Genomic DNA, 21437 nt, shown 5'->3' with positions numbered 1-21437 from the left:
CTGTATGAAGAATATGGATCCTTCAGGATGACAGGATGTATCAAATCCAGTTACTTGCTCTGAATTTTACTTCATGATTCTCACTCTTGCATACTCACATAGAGGAATTCCCAAGAAGAAAACAGTCCTGTCTTGTTTCCCAAACACCATTTACTGTACCAAAAGTAAAAGGTGCTCTCTGAACACCTGGTTTTAAAAAGAATTAAGATTGCTTTGCAATAAGATGATTCCAAACTTAATCACTGAAAAGGAAGGAAGCATCAAGTTAAAAGACTTAAAAAATTAGTCTTTTTGTAATTGAACCCAATATGCATGAGATTTTGACACAAACAAAACATTTTTTATCTCTTGTAATCATGTTTAATCATGAGCAGAATTGTGCTATGTGCTGAAACACCTACAATAAACTCCTGAGCAAGACAAAATGATAAAGCACACAAACACTGCATGATTAACTAGTGATCTCTTCTAAAAACACTGTATGTCTATTCTCAGGTGTAGAAATTTCTAGAATTCTATTTAGCAGATTTATATTAATTGAAAGAATAAATATCAGCCAAGGATTTTTTTTTGTCAAGTCACTATAAATAGAACTGTTAACATATCAGAGAACAGGAAATTATTACACAAGTTAACACTAACTTTAAGCTGCAATGAAAACTGCATATTTCTCCAGATATCTCCATATATCTCTCAGATACCTCCTTGGATTCATCAATAAAGAACTACTCCAAATATGCGGCTTCATGATAAGCTCTTAGCATATTGGCACAGATCCCCTGCTTTCTAATAAAGCAGCTATTCTGATTTTCATAAAAACATATTTCATGTTATGCTAAAAGTAATAAACTTCAGGTAATGACAGGGGCAGTCAACATGGCCTCACCAAGGGGAAGTCGTGCTTGACCAACCTCATAGCCTTTTATGAAGACATAACTAGGTGGCTAGATGATGGCAAAGCAGTGGATGTGTGTGGATGGCTTTCTGTTAGATGGAGATTTGTTTTTGAACTAGCCAGGCCCAAAGGAATTTCAAGGCCACCTCAGAAAGCTGAAAACAGGACCTGCTGTGGGAGAGAGGCATTTCTACAATAACAAGGCCTCAACATGACGTAAATAAACGGACCTATCAGCAGTGAGACTCCAGTGCGTGGACAGCTCGTGAACATAGATGATATCCAATTAGTGAATGCATGATTGGAGCGTGGACGCGTGATCAAAGAATAGTTGCATATATAAGGAGACTTGTTTCTGTAATAAATGGCTCTAGCGTGATTCACATTGAGTCAGAGTACAGGGTCTTTTATTTGCTCCAACAGATGTGGTCTCTCTTAGTTACAGTAAATCATTTGACACAGTCTCCCACAGCATCCTCGCTGCTAAACTGAGGAAGTGTGGTCTGGACGATCAGGTAGTGCGGTGGACTGTGAACTGGCTGAAGGAAAGAAGCCAGAGAGTCGTGGTCAATGGGGCAGAGTCTAGTTGGAGGCATGTATCTAGTGGAGTCCCTCAAGGGTCGGTACTGGGACCAGTACTATTCAATATATTCATCAACAATTTGGATGAGGGAACAGAGTGCACGAGTCTGCTAATGACACCAAACTCGGAGGAGTGGCTGTGCCGAGAAGGTCGAGACACTGAGGTCCATCATGGAGTGTGAAAAGGAGATTGACTGGTGGAGTAACTCCCTGGTGTGCCACTCAGAGAGGCTCCAGGGGAATAACCCCCAAAAGGTGATGGACCCCCTGCCCTGTCGGGCAGAGGGGGAAGATCTGAGACAGTCCCTGCCCTGTCGCTGTCGGGCAGAGGTAGGGGACCAAAAAGATGACGAGGGTTGGAAGCAAGTTCCAGTTCAGCGCCACGGGCAACCCCTCTCCCTACCTGCTTTGCTTGCCCAGGTGCCTCTCCGTAATAAGTTTGAGGCCCTGGATCTTGAGAAGAGGTAGGTGAGGATGTGGTGCGAGGCCCACCTACAAGGTCACATAGAAAGAGGCAGTTGACTCCACACCTCAAGACCACCTCAGATAAGAAAGAAAGAAGGGTGATTGTAGTAGGCAATTCCCTTCTGAGAGGGACAGAGGGCCCAATATGCAGAGTTGACCCTCATTATAGGGAAGTTTGTAGTCTACCTGGAGCCCAGATTAGGGACATCACCAGGACGCTCCCCAACTTGGTGCACCCAACAGACTACTACCCACTGCTGATCTTCCAGACAGATGGGGAGGAAGCTGCACCCCACAGTCTGAGGAGAATGAAGAAAGATATCAAGGCCTTGGAAAGGATGGTAAAAGAATCTGCGGCTCAAGTGATTTTCTCTTCCCTCCTTCCAGTTTTGGGTGATGACATGGGATGGAATAGAAAAATTCACTCCATAAACAACTGGCTACAAGACTGGTGCTACAGGCAGGGCGTTGGATTCTTTGATAATGGCTGGTTTTACAAGACACCAGTCCGAATAGTGATACATGGGAAATGTTTATCTCGCAGGGGCAAAAGGATGCTGGGACGGGAATTAGCAGGGCTCATTTGGAGAGCTTTAAACTAGACTCGAAGGGGGAGGGTTGTGGCTGGCCTTCCATGAGTGGGGCAGCACTCCAGAATTGATGAAGACTGGGAGGCCTCCCATACCCCTAGGGTGAAATCAGTGTGCTCAGCTCGCTCTCTGAAATGCCTGTACACCCACGCGTGCAGCATGGGGAATAAGCAGGAGTTAGAAACCCGTGTTCGGGCAGGAGATTATGATCTGGTGGCAATTACAGAGACATGGTGGGACAGCTCACATGACTGAAATGTGGTCATGGATGGCTATGTCCTTCTCAGGAAAGACAGGTCAGCCAGGTGAGGTGGTGGAGTTGCTCTTTACGTGAGAGAGCAACTACAATGTATAGAGTATTGTCCAGGCACGGATGAGGAGCGAGTTGAGAGTCTATGGGTGAGAATTAAGGGGCAGGCTGGCAGGGGTAATACTGTTGTGGGTGTCTATTACAGGCCACCAGATCAGGGTGAGGAAGTTGATGAAGCCTTCTACAGGCAGCTGAGAGCAGCCTCACATTTACAGGCCCTGGTTGTTGTGGGGGATTTTAACTTCCCTGATGTTTGCTGGAAGGACTACTCAGCCAGCCAGCCACAGTCTAGGAGGTTCCTCCAGTGCATTGACCATAACTTTGATGCAAATGGTGAAGGAGCCAACTAGAAGAGGTGCACTGCTGGACCTCATCCTCACTAACAAGGAGGGTCTGGTTGAAACAATAAAGGTTGAGGGCTGCCTTGTTTGCAGTGACCATGAAATGGTGGAGTTCAGGATCTCATGTGGCGAGAACAGAAGAGCAAGCAGAATTGCAACCCTGGACTTCAGTAGGGCAAACTTTCGCCTTTTTAAACAATTGCTAGGGGAAATCCCATGGGCAAGGCTGCTTGAAGGTAAAGGGGCCCAAGATGATTGGTTAGCATTCAGGGACTGCGGTACTTGGATGAGGGAATAGAGTGCACTGTCAGCAAGTTTGCTGATGACACCAAGCTGGGAGCAGTGGCTGACATGCCAGAAGGCTGTGCTGCCATCCAGCGAGACCTGGACAGGGAAAAATTTAATGAAATATAACAAGGGAAAGGGAAAGTGTAGAGTCTTACGTCTGGGTAGGAACAACCCCAGGTTCCAGTATAAGTTGGGAATGACCTATTAGAGAGCAGCGTAGGGGAAAGGGACCTGGGGGTCCTGGTGGACAGCAGGATGACCATGAGCCAGCACTGTGCCCTTGTGGCCAGGAAGGCCAATGGCATCCTGGGGTGTATTAGAAGGGGGGTGGTTAGTAGGTCCAGAGAGGTTCTCCTTCCCCTCTACTCTGCCATGGTGAGACCACATCTGGAATATTGTGTCCAGTTCTGGGCCCCTCAGTTCAAGAAGGACAGGGAACTGCTGGAGAGAGTCCAACATAGGGCAATGAAGATGATTAAGGGAGTGGATCATCTCCCTTATGAGGAAAGGCTGAGGGAGCTGGGTCTCTTTAGCATAGAGGAGACTGAGGGGTGACCTCATTAATGTTTACAGATATATTAAAGATGAGTGTCATGAGGATGAAGCCAGGCTCTTCTCAGTGACAACCAATGGTAGGACAAGGGGCAATGGGTGAAAACTGGAACACAAGAGGTTCCACTTAAATTTGAGAAGTAACTTCTTCTCAGTAATGGTAACAGAACAGTGGAACAGGCTGTCCAGGGAGGTTGTGGAGTCTCCTTCTCTGGAGACATTCAAAACCTGCCTGGACACATTCCTGTGTAACCTCATCTAGGTGTTCCTGCTCTGGCGGGGGGATTGGACTAGATGATCTTTTGAGGTTCCTACCAATTCCTAACATTCTGTGATTCTGTGAAACCTATTCTCTGCTACAGGAAAAATAAATTAATACAATCTTTATCACCATGTTTCTAAAATTACAAATATAAGTTTGAATAAAGACATGACTGAAGAGATGTGATGGTCACAGCTACTGGCTCCCACTGGAAACATTTTTGAAGTACTATTAATAGCTGAGCATTCAACTATGGTCTAATTATACAAACAAAATAACTAGGGAAAATGCATAAAACAGTAAAAAATGGCCTTCAGCTTCTAGTGCTTCCTCTTTCTCCCTTCTGCATGTAGACATTAGTCAGACTGAACATTTTTTTGTTTCCAAATGGACAAGGGACTGCCAAGTTACATGTTAAAAGCAAGCCTTCCATCAAGTCAACTTTTCCTACTGAAAAATTTCTGTTTACAAGAATTTGGAAAAATTATATTTTGAATAAACTGACAGGAAAACATCTGCCCTCCCACATATTTCTGATTCATGTCTAGAAGTCAACACTGACTGTCAAGACAAATCTAGGAAAAAGGCTTCATTAATATTGAGGATAAAAAAGTCAGTCAGAACATGGTCAACAGAATCACTTGTCATCAGTGACAAGACAATAACCAACTAACTCTTATCTGCTCCACCAAGACAGCAGTACAAAAGGCACTAAGACCATTCTAACAAGAACAGAGCCCTACACATCAGATAACAGAAACAGGCAGAGGTATCAATATTTTTAAAATTACATCATTAGAGACAGGGAAACATGACCTTTTTCCTCTACTACTTTTTTTCCTGAAAACTGGCTAAAGTTAGTGTTACTACCAGGTCAAGGGAGGTGATCCTTCCTCTCAGCAATGGTGAGGCCAAACCTGGAATCCTGTGTCCAGTTCTGGGCTCCCCAATACAAGAAAACAGAATTCCAGTTGGAAGGGACCTACAATGGTCATATCTAGTCCAACTGTCTGACCAATTTACTTAAGAAAATGCATCCAAAAACATAAGCTGAAACAATTATATGCAATTTCTGTAAAAGCCACTGAACAAAATTATCATATGATGCAGGTAATTACAAAATAAAGAATTAGAACTGCAGTGCAGTTAGAACAGATAAGTGTAAACAAAACATAATGAGGCATTCAAAGTATCATTCACATTATGAAACAGCCACAACTACTTTTAGCCCTTTTTGAGCATTTGACTTACTAACAGGAGGTGAATGTGTTGCAGATTGACAACACAATGAATTTAAGATGTTACAGTACCACCTTATCAACTTCTCTCTGTGTTGCTCCTTCCTTTTTCAAACGTTCTTGTTCGACACACTTTGCATTATAGTTTTCCTTTGATTTCTGTAAGGCCTGAGTGATACTTTGAATGTTCTGCACTGCTTCCAATGTTCCTGAAACATCTTCTTTAGTCTGCCAAATATCACATAGTTGTCAAATATACCATTTTAATTTTCATGTTAACAAGTCATTGGACACACATAAGAAAAAAATTAATAACCTTTTTATAAGTTTTGATTTGTTCATCTCCATACTTGTGAACTTCTTTTATTAGCTCTTGTAATCTCCGCACAAGATCCAAGTGACAGCTTGCTAGTTTTTCTGTTGAGGTTTTGAAAACATCCCAAACTGGTGCAAATGTCCTAGATTGAGGGGAAAAAAAGAAAAAACAACAACAACAACAACAACAACAAACAAAAAAAACCCCAATTCTTGCTCCTCTGGATTTTTTCCTTTTAGTTTGCTACAGTTTTTTTTTAGTGCTCTACTGACATGTTTACAGAATTTCAGCTCTGTTCCTATAACTGAAGCAAGCAAAAAAACCCAACAACTGCTATAAATGATGTTATTAAATGTTTCAAATGTACTTGGAATCCTACCTAAGTTCTCAGTGTTTTATGGTTCACCTGTATTGACTCTATTGAGTAAAACACAGCAAAATTAACTTCTTCTCCATCATCAACACACAATAATGACAAATTATATTTCTAAAGATGATGTAAGAGCAGCTCGAAAAAAAATAAACACAAGTATTTTAATGTGCATACTTGAATAGTGAAAATAAACCAAAAGCTACTCGGTTAGTTCAGTTTCCAGTTGTCTTATATCATTATAGTCACGAAATTAACCATATGATAAAGGAATGTGGGAGACAGGTCATTCCTCAGATTCAGACTTCTATAACAAATGGACTTTTCCGACTATTCTAAAGATACACTCCTACCTCAGTTTCCAGATCAATGCTGCTAAAGAACCTTTGAAGAGCAGCAACAACTGATATCAAATTATCAACTGATGAAAGCTCTTCACATTTCTAGCTGTGATTACTAAAAATAAAAATAATCTTTAGCCTCATTTAAGAATTCTGAGCTGTTGGAATAATCTTTCTTATGAAAAAAAATTCATTAATCATTCAATTTTTTAAAGACATATCCCATGTATAAAACTTCAAATAAACTATGGAATAAATCAATTGAAAAGTCTCTTTCTTAACATGTCTGAGGACACAGATAACACTTGAGAAACTAGAAATAATAAAAATAAATAATTTAACTGCCACATTGCAGACCATACGTTATCTCTTCAAAATAATTACCATAGGCTTGGGAGCACAGAACAGAAAGTCACATTCTTTATAATATCTGAAAATAACTCAACCTTAAACATAGAGGAACAGACAATTCCTGTGGCAAAGGTGGCAAAGTTATGCTACCTTTAACATCATCAATAAATGTATTCAGAATCAAACTTGATTCTTAACATGTATGCAGTTAATTCTCTCTTATACACACTTACCCAAGTTGTGTGTAATTGCTTGCTGATTTGGCTAGTTTTGTCATTGACCTTGAATATGCCTCTTCTATCGTAGCCCTATCAAAGAACGCAATCAAAAGCATAACTGAAAATTTGAAGATAGATGAATATACATTCTAAAGGTGCAAAGCATAGGAATTTTTACTTTAGTTAAAAATGACTCAGTTTTAACGGCCCCTCAAAAACTACATGCAAAACCACAAAAATATATTAAAAAAAAAAAAAAAACCAAAAGCAAAAGCAAAAAAAAAAAAAAAACCCACAAAAAACCCCACTGTGACAGAATGTTGCAGGGAACAGAAACAAGTAAAACCTAAGGGCTCAAGACTTGCAAAAGGTGGATTCCTTCCTTCACTCTCTGCTGTTCCCCTCTGCCTTTAACGTTCTTCAGTAAGAATCAGAACACAGGGACATAACAATCACCCACATAACACTGTCTAAATACCAGAAATTTACAGAGCAACAAAATCAAATATATTCATAATGAAAATATTAAAAAAAAAAACCAAAAACACACACACAAAAAACCTGAATGCTTACTGAGCAATCACATTTGTTCACATAAAATAAAATGGGGTCTTGTCTAATGTTTTGGGTTTTTTTTAAGTTCTCTGTATAGCGATGTTTGCGTTTGGAAAAGAGTCAAATAACATGCAATGACATGTATCACATTCATAGAATCATAAAACATCCTGAGTTGAAAGGGACCCACAAGGATCATCGAGTCCATCTCCTGTCCCTGCATATGACAACCCCACAGTTCACACCATGTGTCTGAGGGCCTTGTCCAGTCTCTTCTGGAATATTGCCAGGCTTGGGGCCGTGGCCACCTCCCCAGGGAGCCTGTTCCAGTGCTCTACCACCCTCTGGGTAAAGAATTGTTTCCTAATGTCCAACCTAAACCTCCCCTAGCACATCTTCTTGCCATTCCCTTGGGTTCTGTCATTGGTCACCAAAGAGCAGAGTTCGGTGCCTACCAAGGAAGCTGTAGACCATGATGAGGTCTCCCCTCAGTCTCTTCTTCTCAATGCTGAAAAGATCACAGTATCACAGTATGTTTGAGACTGGAAGGGACCTCAGAGGATCATCCAGTCCAATCCCCCTGCTGGAGCAGGAACGCCTAGGTGAGGTCGCACAGGAACATGTCCAGGCGGGTTTTGAATGTCTCCAGAGAAGGAGACTCCACAACCTCCCTGGGCAGCCTGTTCCAGTGCTCGGTCACCCTCACTGAGAAGAAGTTTTTTCTCAAATTTAAGTGGAACCTCTTGTGTTCCACCTTGATCCCATTACTCCTTGTCCTATCATTGTTTGCCACTGAGAAGAGCCTGGCTCCATCCTCATGGCACTCACCCTTTATATATTTTTATATTTCTGTGTCCAAGTCATTTCACAGAATCACAGAATCACAGAATCGACTGGGTTGGAAAAGACTTCAGAGATCATCGAGTCCAACCCTTGGTCCAACTCTAGTCCGTTTACTAGGTCATGGCACTAAGTGCCATGTCCAATCTCAGTTTAAAAACCTCTAGGGACGGCGAGTCCACTACCTCCCTGGGCAGGCCATTCCAATGCCTGACCACTCTCTCTGTAAAGAATTTCTTTCTAATATCCAGCCTAAATTTCCCCTGGTAGAGTTTAAGCCCATGCCCCCTTGTCCTATTGCTAACTGCCTGGGAGAAGAGACCAATCCCCACCTGGCTATAACTTCCCTTCAGGTAGTTATAGAGAGTGATGGGGTCACCTGTAAGCCTCCTCTTCTCTAGACTAAACAACCCCAGCTCCCTCAGCCTCTCCTCATAGGTCTTATGTTCAAGTCCCTTCACCAGTCGTGTTGCTCTTCTCTGGACCCGCTCCAGCACTTCAATGTCTTTCCTGAACTGAGGGGCCCAGAACTGAACACAATACTCCAGGTGTGGCCTCACCAATGCAGAGTACACAGTATCACAGTATCACAGTATGTTTGGGATTGGAAGGGACCTCAAAAGATCATCTAGTCCAATCCCCCTGCTGGAGCAGGAACGCCTAGGTGAGGTCGCACAGGAACATGTCCAGGCGGGTTTTGAATGTCTCCAGAGAAGGAGACTCCACAACCTCCCTGGGCAGCCTGTTCCAGTGCTCTGTTACCCTCACTGAGAAGAAGTTTTTTCTCAAATTTAAGTGGAACCTCTTGTGTTCCAGCTTGATCCCATTACCCCTTGTCCTATCATCGTTGGCCACCGAGAAGAGCCTGGCTCCATCCTCATGGCACTCACCCTTTATATATTTATAAACATTAATGAGGTCCCCCTTAGTCTCCTCCAAGCTACAGAGACCCAGCTCCCTCAGCCTTTCCTCATAAGGGAGATGATCCACTCCTTTAATCATCTTTGTTGCCCTACGCTGGACTCTCTCCAGCAGTTCCCTGTCCTTCTTGAACTGAGGGGCCCAGAACTGGACACAATATTCCAGATGTGGTCTCACCATGGCAGAGTAGAGGGGAAGGAGAACCTCTCTGGACCTACTAACCACCCCCCTTTCTAATACACCCCAGGATGCCATTGGCCTTCCTGGCCACAAGGGCACAGTGCTGGCTCATGGTCATCCTGCTGTCCACCAGGACCCCCAGGTCCCTTTCCCCTACACTGCTCTCTAATAGGTCATTCCCAACTTATACTGGAACCTGGGGTTGATCCTGCCCAGATGCAAGACTCTACACTTTCCCTTTCCCTTGTTATATTTCATTAAATTTTTCCCTGCCCAACTCTCCAGCCTGTCCAGGTCTTGCTGGATGGCAGCACAGCCTTCTGGCGTGTCAGCCACTCCTCCCAGCTTGGTGTCATCAGCAAACTTGCTGACAGTGCACTCTATTCCCTCATCCAAGTAATTGACGAATATATTGAATAGTACTGGTCCCAGTACTGACCCCTGAGGCACTCCATTAGATACAGGCCTTCAACTAGACTCCACCCCATTGACCACGACTCTCTGGCTTCTTTCCTTCATCCAGTTCACAGTCCACCTCACAGTCATGTGAGGTCATCATGGCAGTGACTCCCCTGGAAGTCCTTCCCTCAGTCTTCTTAACCTCCCTGTTATTAGGGTTACGAGATACACTATTTCAATTTTCTACTCTATATCGATACTCAATATGTAGCGTCAACTTAGAAGCACCCTGGATTTGAGCAAATACTGTAATTGTCTTTCTTGAAAATCCAAAAGCTTGAAGCAATTTCTTTGCTGCTTTGTAATACCTTTATTCAGGGGCAGAAGAGGAAAATAAAACAGAGATGATGAATTCACCGTTCTCTCAAGTTACCATGACTATAACCACTTATTACTGACGCAGATGTTATTTCCCCTTCAGAATAACACTTTACAATCTAAAAGAATTTTCTTATGAAAATATGAAACAAAGTAGTAGCAGTCACCTGAAACTTTGACAGAGGAGCACGTATTTAAACCTACTGAACTTCCAAAATAACAATCCAGTCAGTTAGACAATTTGGAGAACGGGATTAAGTTGGAAAATGCAGTAATTCATGTAAACATTTAAAATCTCACCTACAAAAAAAAATACAAAGTTTTTAACTATAATAAAAATAAATATCAAGACTTTTTCTTCCTTCTACATATGTAAGCATTCTTGATGATCTGAAAAAGTTTAAGTTTCTAAGATTTGGAATTCTTGCTCACTGCATAGCAACAAGCACATATGGACAGATAACCAGAAGAGACACTAATGGTTTTTTAATTACCATGATCTGCAGACAAGTGCTCTAGGGTGATGCACAGTGGGGTTTCCTGAACTAGAGGAACCGCAGGAGGAGCAGGGAGACTTGCCAGAAGCCCAGAGGCCAAGCACCCCCACATGTATAAAAAAAGCCCTTAGGGAACAGTAGCAACCAGAAACACCATGAACAGGGTGTGGCACATCCATTTGCTCAGCAGTTCACACAGAAGGCCAGGTAGGAAGGGCACTGTAGTTCTGTCAGCTCACCAGGGAGCAATGGTATCCACCTGGCAGAAAGCCACAGCCTCTCTAAGCTCTGCACCCACCATGACTGACATAGCTTCCCAGATAGAGCTCCAATGGGAACACACTGCCACCCAGGTGTCAGGCTGCAGAGTGTGCCCTACTCTTATGCCAGTACCAGACGGCAGCAGTAAGCACACCTGTGGAGGTGTGCCCAGGTAGAGGAACTCCTCTGCTTAGTGACAGAACTCTGTGAGGAGGTGAATAGTTTGAGGAGTATCAAGGAATCCAAGGGAAAGACTACTGAAATCACACCCTACCTTCTTTGAGACAGGTCTATCAGGCAGACAGGACACGTGATATAAAGGATTCCCTCTGCTCTCTCCACCTGGCTGAACATGGTGACTTAAGGGATAGGGGGCAATGGCAACAAGTTCCTGCCCAACGCAGCAGGTGCGTCTCCTCCACGACTACCCCACCTTCCCAAGTCCTCTTGCATAACAGGTATAAGGCTCTGCAAATGAAACCAAACAATGACAAGGGCAATGGTTCATCTAGGTTGGGGCTGTCACCGAAATTAAGTCAGCCTACACCATGCATCAAAATAGCTTCCATAAAGAAAAGATGGTTTATTGTCATAGGAGACTCCCTTCTGAAGGGAACAGGAGGTCCAATACACAGATTAGACCAACTTCTTAGGGAAGACTACTGCTGCTGCCCTGGGTTAAAGATGTGAAGAGAAAGCTTTCAACCCAGGTATGGCCCTCAGATTTTTATCCACTATTTATTTTTCCAGTAGGTAGCGATGAAGTTGCAACAAGAAGTCTGAGGGCAATCAAGAGAGACTTCAGGACCTTGGGATGATGGCCAAGGGATCAGGAGCACAAGTAGCATGTTCTCCTCTACCCTTCCAGTTGCAGGGAATGATGAGGGAAGAAACAGGAAGATCCAGCAGATCAATACCTGGCTCCGAGCATGGTGTCACCATCAGGATTTTGGGTTTTCTTGATCATGGGTCAACACCAGGCCTGCTGGCAACAAACAGGGTACACCTGTCTCAAAGGCAGAAAAGGATCTTTGTGGAAGAGTTAGCAGGGCTCATTGAAAGAGCTTTAAAGTAGATTTGAAGGGGGAAAGGGATAAAACCAGGCTCACTAGAGATAAGCCTGGGGGTGGCATGCCAATGTTTGAGGGACAGTGTGCTAACAAGGTCCTTTGGTCTGCTGTCTCAATGGAGGTAGGGGTTGGAGATACACATGGCAGCAAAGACACAATTATCAACATACAACAGTTACAAATACTAACAAACAAAATATGCTGTTGCTGACCAGTTGGGCATGTATATCTACATTTGTTTTATCAACTGACTTCCCAGAGCATTCTGATGTACTGGTAACACACTATGAACATCTGAGTAAATTAATTTTCATTGATTTGAAAATGTGTCTTGGATTGGAATCTCTTAAACATTTAAACTGAAATGGGAATATGTGCATTGACAGTTTCTTCTGATCAAAGAGTTTCTTTTTTATGATGCTTACAGACAACTGGTGCAGAAAAATGTTTGAAAGACTTCTGGAGAAAAGCCAACAATACCTATTTAGTTCCTAGCTAAGTACAATGGTTTCTTACACAAACATTTTAGGTGTTAAATGCATACAAACACAATACATTTCACCTACAAATTCTTACCAGCATTTAAAAGAAGAGGAAAAAAAATACACACACCACAAAACCAAAAAAAAAAACCAAACAAACCACACACACCACACTGCAGGAGCAGTTCAATCTTCTTATACAGGGTGTTTCAAAAAGATGTACCCAATTTCAAATTGAAATTACTTTGAAATTGGGTCCATATTTTTGAAACACACTGTATTTTAACTTATTTTATTTTAACTTCCTTAGCAACATAATTTCTAGATGCTTTATCAAGAACAGAACAAAGACACCCATCTTTCAGCAGACAGATATCCTGCCCCACCCAAGATTTACCAACATTTCGCAGACTGTCTACCACAAAATTCACTCTTTCAGGAGATATATATCTGAACCTCCTAGAAAGCAAGACTGACTGAGCAAGTCTTTCCTATTCATAGTAGTAGAATATCTGGACAAATGGCAATAAAGAACTGTAGATCCAGCTGTCCCTCAGTTCTTTTAGTACTTGACCATTAAGAAATACTTGAAAATTGAATTGGTATTGAGTAACTGAACAGAGCCAAAGGGGAAACCTTCTGCTCCTTCTAGGAATATCCAGTTTTTTTTTTTCAGAAGAAACAACTTTGCAGTTTCAGAAAGTTCTCACAGAAGTTTTGAAAGAAAGTTTTTCATTAAAATGCTTAAGTAGACTACACACACACACACACACAAGAAAAACACATCCAACACACATTTTTCCACATCCCAGACATTTTTTCTTTTTTAATTATTAGTGTTTCTAAGGCTGGAAAAAAAGGAACAATACTCTTCCCTGACTAGGCTGCACACAACCAAAACACTATTCTGAACAGCACAACTAATGGATACTGACTTCATACAGATGAGTCCTTTGTGCCCTAAGCAGTCTGTACATCCAAATACACTCAACTGTCTTTTTCTCTTTTATGCCACTCTCATAAAAAAGCAAATATTCTGGCTAGTCTGGAGACTCCAACAATGCTGACTGACCAACTGACAACTGTATATAATTTGACAGTACTCAAACTTTTTGTAAGTATTATCACCAACTCAGATGTGTCTCTTTTACCTAGCCAGCAATTTTCAGTTTTCAGTCTCCTGTATCTCCACATCTGAAAAAAACTGGCCAATTTGTTCAGATGGAATGGAAGAGCACACATGAAGAAATTGAAAATATATGTAAGCTTAGTTTTCATAGGGAACAGCTCAGAAAAATGAGGTGTAAGTAGGGCATAAAAACACTAGATCTAGGAGGCTCCTAATGAATCTTGTTCATCCACTTACAATTTCTAGCAGAAAAGAGTACTGCAAAATAATATTCAGACTACAGGAGGGGAACAGATAATTGTGTGCAACATCTCTTAATTTCTTTGCAATAAAAAAAGATATAAACCAGAATACAGTCAAGACAATCAGACTGTTGTAAAATACTGCTGAAGTACTGCCCAATACAATTTCATCTGAGATCAAGAATTTGATCCACATGAATAAGTGTGTGCTACTGAACCATATTTATTTCCTGAGAAATAGACTGACATACTGGAATAACCTCACAATGGTAGTGGAAGGGCTTCACTGCCTAGATATGGACACTCAAACATTTTTACTTAAGTGAGGACCAAATATTTAAAGTCCATCTATTTCTTTGAAACTACAATCTATATGCCACAAACTACCACTAGTTTAGACTAAGATCGATCAGTGATGCACCCTTGACTTGAAAAGAAACATCTATTTGGCATTTAACTTTTTCTTTGTGGTGTGTTTTTGGTTTGTTTTTTTTTTTTTTTGGGGGGGGGAGGGGTGGGTGATTGTTTTTTGGGTTTTTTTGGGGGCTTTTTTTTCTTTTTCTTTTTTTTTTTTTTTGTGCTTTTGTTTGTTTGGTTTGTGGGTTTTTTGTTTGTGAGGTTTTTTTGTTTGTGTTTTTTTTGGTCAGCCTGGCCTACCAAGAAAAAACAGCTGAAGAAAACACAATGGAACAGACAGGATACCAGGTTTAATATCTGACAGGGAAAAGATCATCAGAAAGGACTGAATTTATTGCTGCTAGTCTGCATCACTGACAGATATCTTCCAATCTCAGGGCAAGTTGTTCTTAAGGAAGTATAGTGAGGCCTTGTCAAATAAATTAAAATGTAGTGCTAAGATTCTAGTGAATCTCGGTGTGTTAACTAGAACTGAAATTTTTCATATATTTTACCAAAAATGCTGTAGGTAAGATGGCTGCACATTTCTTTGGCATGTCCTGATCTATTCACAAGAAGAGAAACTTAATTTCTCGATCTCTCATTGAGGTTAAGTGCCCATGTGGATCCTCATGTGTTCCTAGATGGTCATTAATCTTTAGTCTTAAATGTTATTTCAACTTGTTTACTTGGAAAATAAAATATTGTCTCCTTCTTGCCAAGCCACTAGAATTAATTAGCAGAAACTTCAGCTAAAACAATATGCGAAGAAAGGTCCAAATATTTTATTTATTGATTGTAAAGACACATCTCATTTAAAATTTCATTTGAAGGAGCTGACAGAGTAAAAAATAAACTAGAATGTCCCATTCTTTTTACTGGTAATTTTGTGTAGAGTGAACTGTCAAGTTTTATTTATGTCACCATAATAAAGCAAAGAATCCAAGACAGATATAGTATCAAGTTACTTTTACCCATTTACTTAAGACCTTTCACCTTAGGATCAGTACGAATAAAATGGAGCATGCCCCCCCAAAAAAAAACAACATAAAGGAGATGAGAAGCAGAGTAAAATTCTGATCTACATATGGAGATAAATCAAAACACAACAGATGTAAAACTAATAAAATTAAATATGTGCCCAGGTGATGTACAGCTTAGGTCTATGACTTACTACTATAAAAAAAAGAGTCAGGCACTCACAAAGATAACACAAGGCAAACTTTTATAACAATATTAAAAGTAGTTTTGAAATTAAAAAAAATAAAGAAAATAAACAATCATTTTTAGCAGCTTGTGAAGCCCTAAACATTTCATACTAAACATCAACAGCATGACATCCTTCCACTAAATCCAAAACTCACTAAATTCGGAACCCTGTCTGGCTTTGTAATGTGTTTTCTAGAATCAGGGATTCTTGAAACACAACATTCTTTGGTTTGTGCAGTCCTTCCAATAAGAGACTGGCCATCACATACAGACTCTGGAATTCACCTGTTTCACTTCATGGAAAGATTTTTGACATTTTCTCCACTTCAACTCACTTTGAAACTACGCAAATGTCAGCGGCACCGAGTACTTGCCAGATCCATGATGGTTACATTTTGTGGAAATTTGTTTTAAAAATACTTTGTTGAGGTCTATTTCAGGCCAAAACTGAAATTTTGTTGGAAAAAAAAAATCTAAAATATAAAGGCTGGGGTTTTTTTGACAGCTTTTACTGCAAGAAAGCTTCAGTGAAATAGGTCCTCAATTAGCCTCTTACAAGTTTTTTTCCATGCATCATCTGGTGTCAGTAACTGAATAAGACAAAATTCTGAAGCAGACATATCATTAATTTTATATAGAATGGAAATTCTTATGTTCAAAGTAGCAGCAGCAGTCATCTTTTATAAAGATAACTTCCTTCTGTTCAGGAAGTTGTCACACATTTGCAGATTTCAGTTCTGTCCCTTCCATCCCATAAAGGAGAACTTGGGTTATTTTCTATGTATTATTTTCTTGTCCATACATGGCACTCCCTTTTCTTTAACCAACCTAGTTTCTCAACATCTTGATCTGAAAGTATATTTTTTAAGATCATGCTAGAACTTGTTAATACCTCTAATTCTACATCTATGGTCAAAAGCTTTGAAAGACTGCTGGACGTCTAATGTGACATTTCTAGATTTTTACTCTTGTTTTTTAATTCAAAGCTAAAAATTAGATGCTTGTTATTAATTGATACTTAAGAGTCACTATTCAGTTCTAAGTGAATGGAATACACCTAAATGTTCTTGTAGAATATGATAGATATTTTCAAACGCTCATTGATTTTTATATATTTTTCATGACACTTTAACACATAATGATATACTTAAATAAAAAGCACAAATAGTATATTAAAAAGCCAGTATTAGCAAGGATGAATACTTACCTTTCTCTTATGAAGTCTGCTAAGTCTTTTGTTGACAAATGTCCATGTTTCATGTTGTGATAGAGGACATCAAAGCCATTGTTCCTTTCCCCCTAAAGATTATTAACAAAAAGAAAGTAGAACTACAACATGCTAGGACAATTACAAAACAAAGTCTAGAACCTATGCATTTTAATAACTGATCAAGTTTAATGAAGTGAATGATTTCTAATGTTTTAGTTTTTTACCAATTTCTATTAGTTCCCTTCAATCCCTTACATATAAATCAAATGAAAATCACCTCAGCAGCCACTACTACCCTTTCAATGACAACTTTTCTATTACATATTTCTAGACTTCATTTATTTTCTAGATTTCTACAGGCCTTATATTCTTTCACTTCCCATCTTATTTAACACATACTTAATACTGCAGTCCCTCTTCAGTCTTTCATATCTTTCATTATTTCACACTTTGGAATCACTGGATATCCCACCTCCCCAATTCTTCATACTTCATGTTTTTTGTAAAATTGATAAAATTCACTAACTTCTTCCCTCTCACGGGTAACTTCCCTTTGTCTACTCTTTAGTTTTAAAACTTAAAACATTTTCCAATCAGTAAGGCATATCTCACCATTAAAATTGAGGCACTGCCCTAAAAACTGATTAATAAACTTAACCAGCTTATCACCTCTGGCACCATCGGTGAACTTCCACCAAACAGGAGAAAGCAACAATAAAAATGAAAGGAAGGTGAGGCAAGGCATGGCTTAACATTGCTACTAGAAGAGTCTTCCTGTCAAACTATCCATTCCCCTCCTGCCTTCCAAAAGCTTCAGATCCATAACACTGCTGCTGCTGCTAAAAATGCAGAAGCATGCCCTCAGAAAATTAACATGCATGTTCATGTTGGAAAAGAAAGAGGATGGGAAGCAAAATCCTGGAGGTTTCACAATGGCAGCTCTACATCTCCAGTGAAAGAAGCCTGAGGATTGGGTCAGACACCACTACTATAATTTCTGCCCTTTTTGTTCTGGAAAAATTTGTTTGTGCAGCCATAAGGCACACCTGATTGGGGAAATTATACAGCTGAAAAATAAAACTAGAAAATAAAGATCAGTGATTGAGATCACTATGAGGACATGAACAACTGCATTGCTCAGCAAAAGAGATGGGAGCAAGGAGTAGGCAGCAGGCAGGGATCTGCCAGCTTAAGTGAAAGCAGTCACAGGTAGATAGAGGAACCTCACAGTAGTAGGCCAACTTATGTGAAGCTTTAACTGTACTAGGATTATTTGCTTTACTTCTTCCAAGCTGTCACAGAGGCAACCCACAGGTCAATTTAAGGGACAACAAGGTCCAAAAACAACTTTTATTAGGCCGGCGAGGAACAGGGTTTTAGCACTCCAAAAGTGACTTAAATACAGGTTCGGATATCAGTGGAGGAAATTATTGAGAGGGGCGGTCCACAGAGTGCATGCACGTGGCTTCACTCAAAACAATGCCGGAGCCGTCCCCGAGTCCCGGAGGAGTACACACTTGCCTAAACACGGTGTGGGGTTATTTTTATAGAGATACACGTACTCGTAGTGAGTACGGAAAATGTGCACTCGCGATTCCGCGAGAGTAAATTTATAATACGCTCGCAGTCCTGCGAGAGTTATTTTACACGTGCAAATGTGCACGGAAAGAAAATACACTCGCGATTGTGCGAGGAATAAATTTACTTGTGCAAATGTGCGCGAAAAGTATAAATATACTCGCAATCCTGCGAGAGGTTTACTTACACCCATGGCGGCAAGGCAAGCGGAGTCTCCATCCCAGGGAGGGGGCTCTCCTGGCGGCAGTGGCTAAGCTCCAAGAGACCCCCACACAAAATGGGGCTTGGGTCTCGACGAGAGTCCCATTTTTATCTGATCAGATCTGACTGTAGGCACTCTAGAAGCTTCTCTGCACCCCCCACATTGGCTGTGGGTGCCCCTGAAGCCTCCAAACATCCCCCACACTGGGCGTGGCTCAGTGTGCCTTGGCACTCCCTTCTTCTAATGTCCCAGGAGCCAGGGTGCTCTGGGCCAAACAAAAGAAGCTGTTAGCCTCAAGTAGCAGAGGAAGAGGGAGATGTGCCATACTGAAGGAGGGAGGGGGGTTGCAATCTGCCACACAAGCATTGGGGAAAACAAAAAACAAACCAAAAGAAAGAAACGTCTATAAAATGACCACTCCTAAGACTGCAGTAAATTGTAACCTTAAAAAGTTCATGAAAATGCAGATAAGTTTAGCTAAGTGCAATTACAGAAAAGTCTGTAAAAAGTACAAGCAGAACTAAATTGAATATGCTAAAACACAAAAAAACTTTAAAAGGCTATCAACAGAGCAAGGTTTTTATGTTTGAAAAATAAAAGGAAGAACACCAACTATTAAGAAATGTAGTTTTTTTTTTTAATGTAGTCTTGCTATTCTAAGTACCAGTCTAATCACGATAATTCAATAAACTGTTTGGAGTAGTTAATGATAACAAATATGCTGCTATACAAATACTTCTTTGAACACTTAGCATATGGGAAATGCGATTAAGAACTAATAACTAGCAAATTAGGTTTGAGGAAGCCAGATCCACTTTTATTAAAAAAAAAAAAAAATCATCTGCAAATGCAAAATGTAAAACCATTTCACTCCCCTTTTACTCCTATCTAACCAGCTTGAAGCTCAAAATAATTTTAACTACTGGTGCACTAATAGGAATCTTAGTAACTTTCTGTATGTATTCAATATAAACCCTGAATGCCACTGTATTACAAAACCACCAGAATAACTCTGTAATTAAGACCTGCTGCTGAACTTTTTTAAAAGCAACTTTTCATAATGGGGGCTTTTAATCTTTTCCATACTGGAGCTCCATAAATTTCCTGCCAGTTTAGAAATACAGGAAAGGTAGCATATCCATGACCCAGCCTCTGGCTGCAGCTTTCCTAAGGGCTGGTAATCTAACAGAAATTTAACTTTGCAAACCTTTACAGAATGGAATGAGCCAGAAAAACCAATTCCCGTCATCATCATGTTTCCTAACTGTAACTGAAGATTACTGCAAACAAACTAGATTTTCCACTTAAAAGAAGTTTTCAGATCAGTCCTACCCTTGTTCTTGACTTCACATTGAATAGCAGAAAGCATAAGAAAGAAACAGAACAGATGCTTTCCTCAATTAACAGTGCCCCCTGAAAGCCACACCTTTTATACATTATCGGCAGTTATCAAAGCCTAAGAGGCTATGTGAAAAATATATTAAGGTTTAAACAAAGCAGCAAATCCAAAGTAGACTCCCAGATCTGAAGGCCTAAGTGGCTCGAGTTTGCCAAAGCTAAATGATGTTTTCACTTGCAAATATAATGCCAAGTGTGGCCCACCTTACCAGTATCAGGCTTCATGTATGAGCACAAACATCTATTAGGTTGGAGCAAATGGAATAGCAGTTTTTCCATTGTTGAAATTTGTCATTTGATACTGAATACACCCTTAAATAAATGTGGTTATGTTACACATCATTTTAATACACTTTTCTCCCTTTATGTGTTTTTTTTGTTTGTGTTTTTTTTTGTTTTGTTTTTACTACTGACATTATACTTACTGTTTATATTTATTTTAGGCTATGGAAATGATGTTAGACAAAAAGCAAATTCCAGTGATTTTCTTATTTGAGTTCAAAATGGGTTGTAAAGCAGCAGAGACAACTCACAACATCAACAATGCATTTGGCCCAGGAACTGCTAATGAACGTACAGTGCAGTGGTTGTTCAAGTTTCTCAAAATAGATGAGAGCCTTGAAGATGAGGAGCGTAGCGTCCAGCCATCGGAAGTTGACAACGACCAACTGAGAGCAATCATCGAAGCTGATCCTCTTACAACTACACGAGAAGTTGCCGAAGAACTCAACATCAACCATTCTACGGTCATTCGGCATTTGATGCAAATTCGAAAGGTGAAAAAGCTTGATAAGTGGGTGCCTCAGGAGCTGACCGAAAAAATCCAAAAAATCATCATTTTGAAGTGTTGTCTTATTCTATGCAACAACAAACCATTTCTACAACAGATTGTGACATGTGACAAAAAGTGGATTTTATATAACAACCAGCGATGACCAGCTCAGTGGTTGGACCAAGAAGAACCTCCAAAGCACTTCCCAAAGCCAAACTTGCACCAACAAAAGGTCACGGTCACTGTTTGGTGGTCTGCTGCCATTCTGATCCACTAGTACAGGGGTGTCAAACTCATTTTTACTGGGGGCCACATCAGAAAATGAGTTTGACACCCCTGCACTAGAGTTTTCTGAATCCCAGCGAAACCATTCCATCTGAGAAGTATGCTCAGCAAATTGATGAGATGCACCAGAAACTGCAATGCCTGCAGCTGACATTGATCAACACAAAGGGCCCAATTCTCCACACTACCCAAGCGCACGTCACACAACCAACACTTCAAAAGTGGAACGCATTGGGTTACGAAGTTTTGACTCATCTGCCATATTCACCTGACCTCTCTCCAACCAACTACCACTTCTTCAAGCATCTCATCAA

General features: G+C 40.6%; 1 protein-coding gene across 1 annotated transcript in view; it reads right to left on the bottom strand.

Annotated features, from left to right (window-relative positions):
* Window positions 1-20958, bottom strand: part of LOC135577094 (F-BAR domain only protein 2-like) — a 131263-nt gene extending 110305 nt beyond the window's left edge. The window contains exons 1-5 of the mRNA XM_065044791.1: window positions 20644-20958; window positions 16886-16977; window positions 7135-7209; window positions 5840-5981; window positions 5599-5751 (exon numbers count right to left, since the gene is read on the bottom strand). Coding sequence (XP_064900863.1) covers window positions 5599-5751; window positions 5840-5981; window positions 7135-7209; window positions 16886-16977; window positions 20644-20817 — 636 coding nt within the window. The 5' untranslated portion in view covers window positions 20818-20958. The remainder of the gene's footprint in view (window positions 1-5598; window positions 5752-5839; window positions 5982-7134; window positions 7210-16885; window positions 16978-20643) is intronic.
* Between the last annotated feature and the right edge of the window lie 479 nt (window positions 20959-21437).

Source organism: Columba livia, chromosome W (genome assembly GCF_036013475.1).
Source record: "Columba livia isolate bColLiv1 breed racing homer chromosome W, bColLiv1.pat.W.v2, whole genome shotgun sequence".
NCBI lineage: Eukaryota > Metazoa > Chordata > Aves > Columbiformes > Columbidae > Columba > Columba livia.
This window is presented reverse-complemented; position numbering and strand designations above follow the sequence as displayed.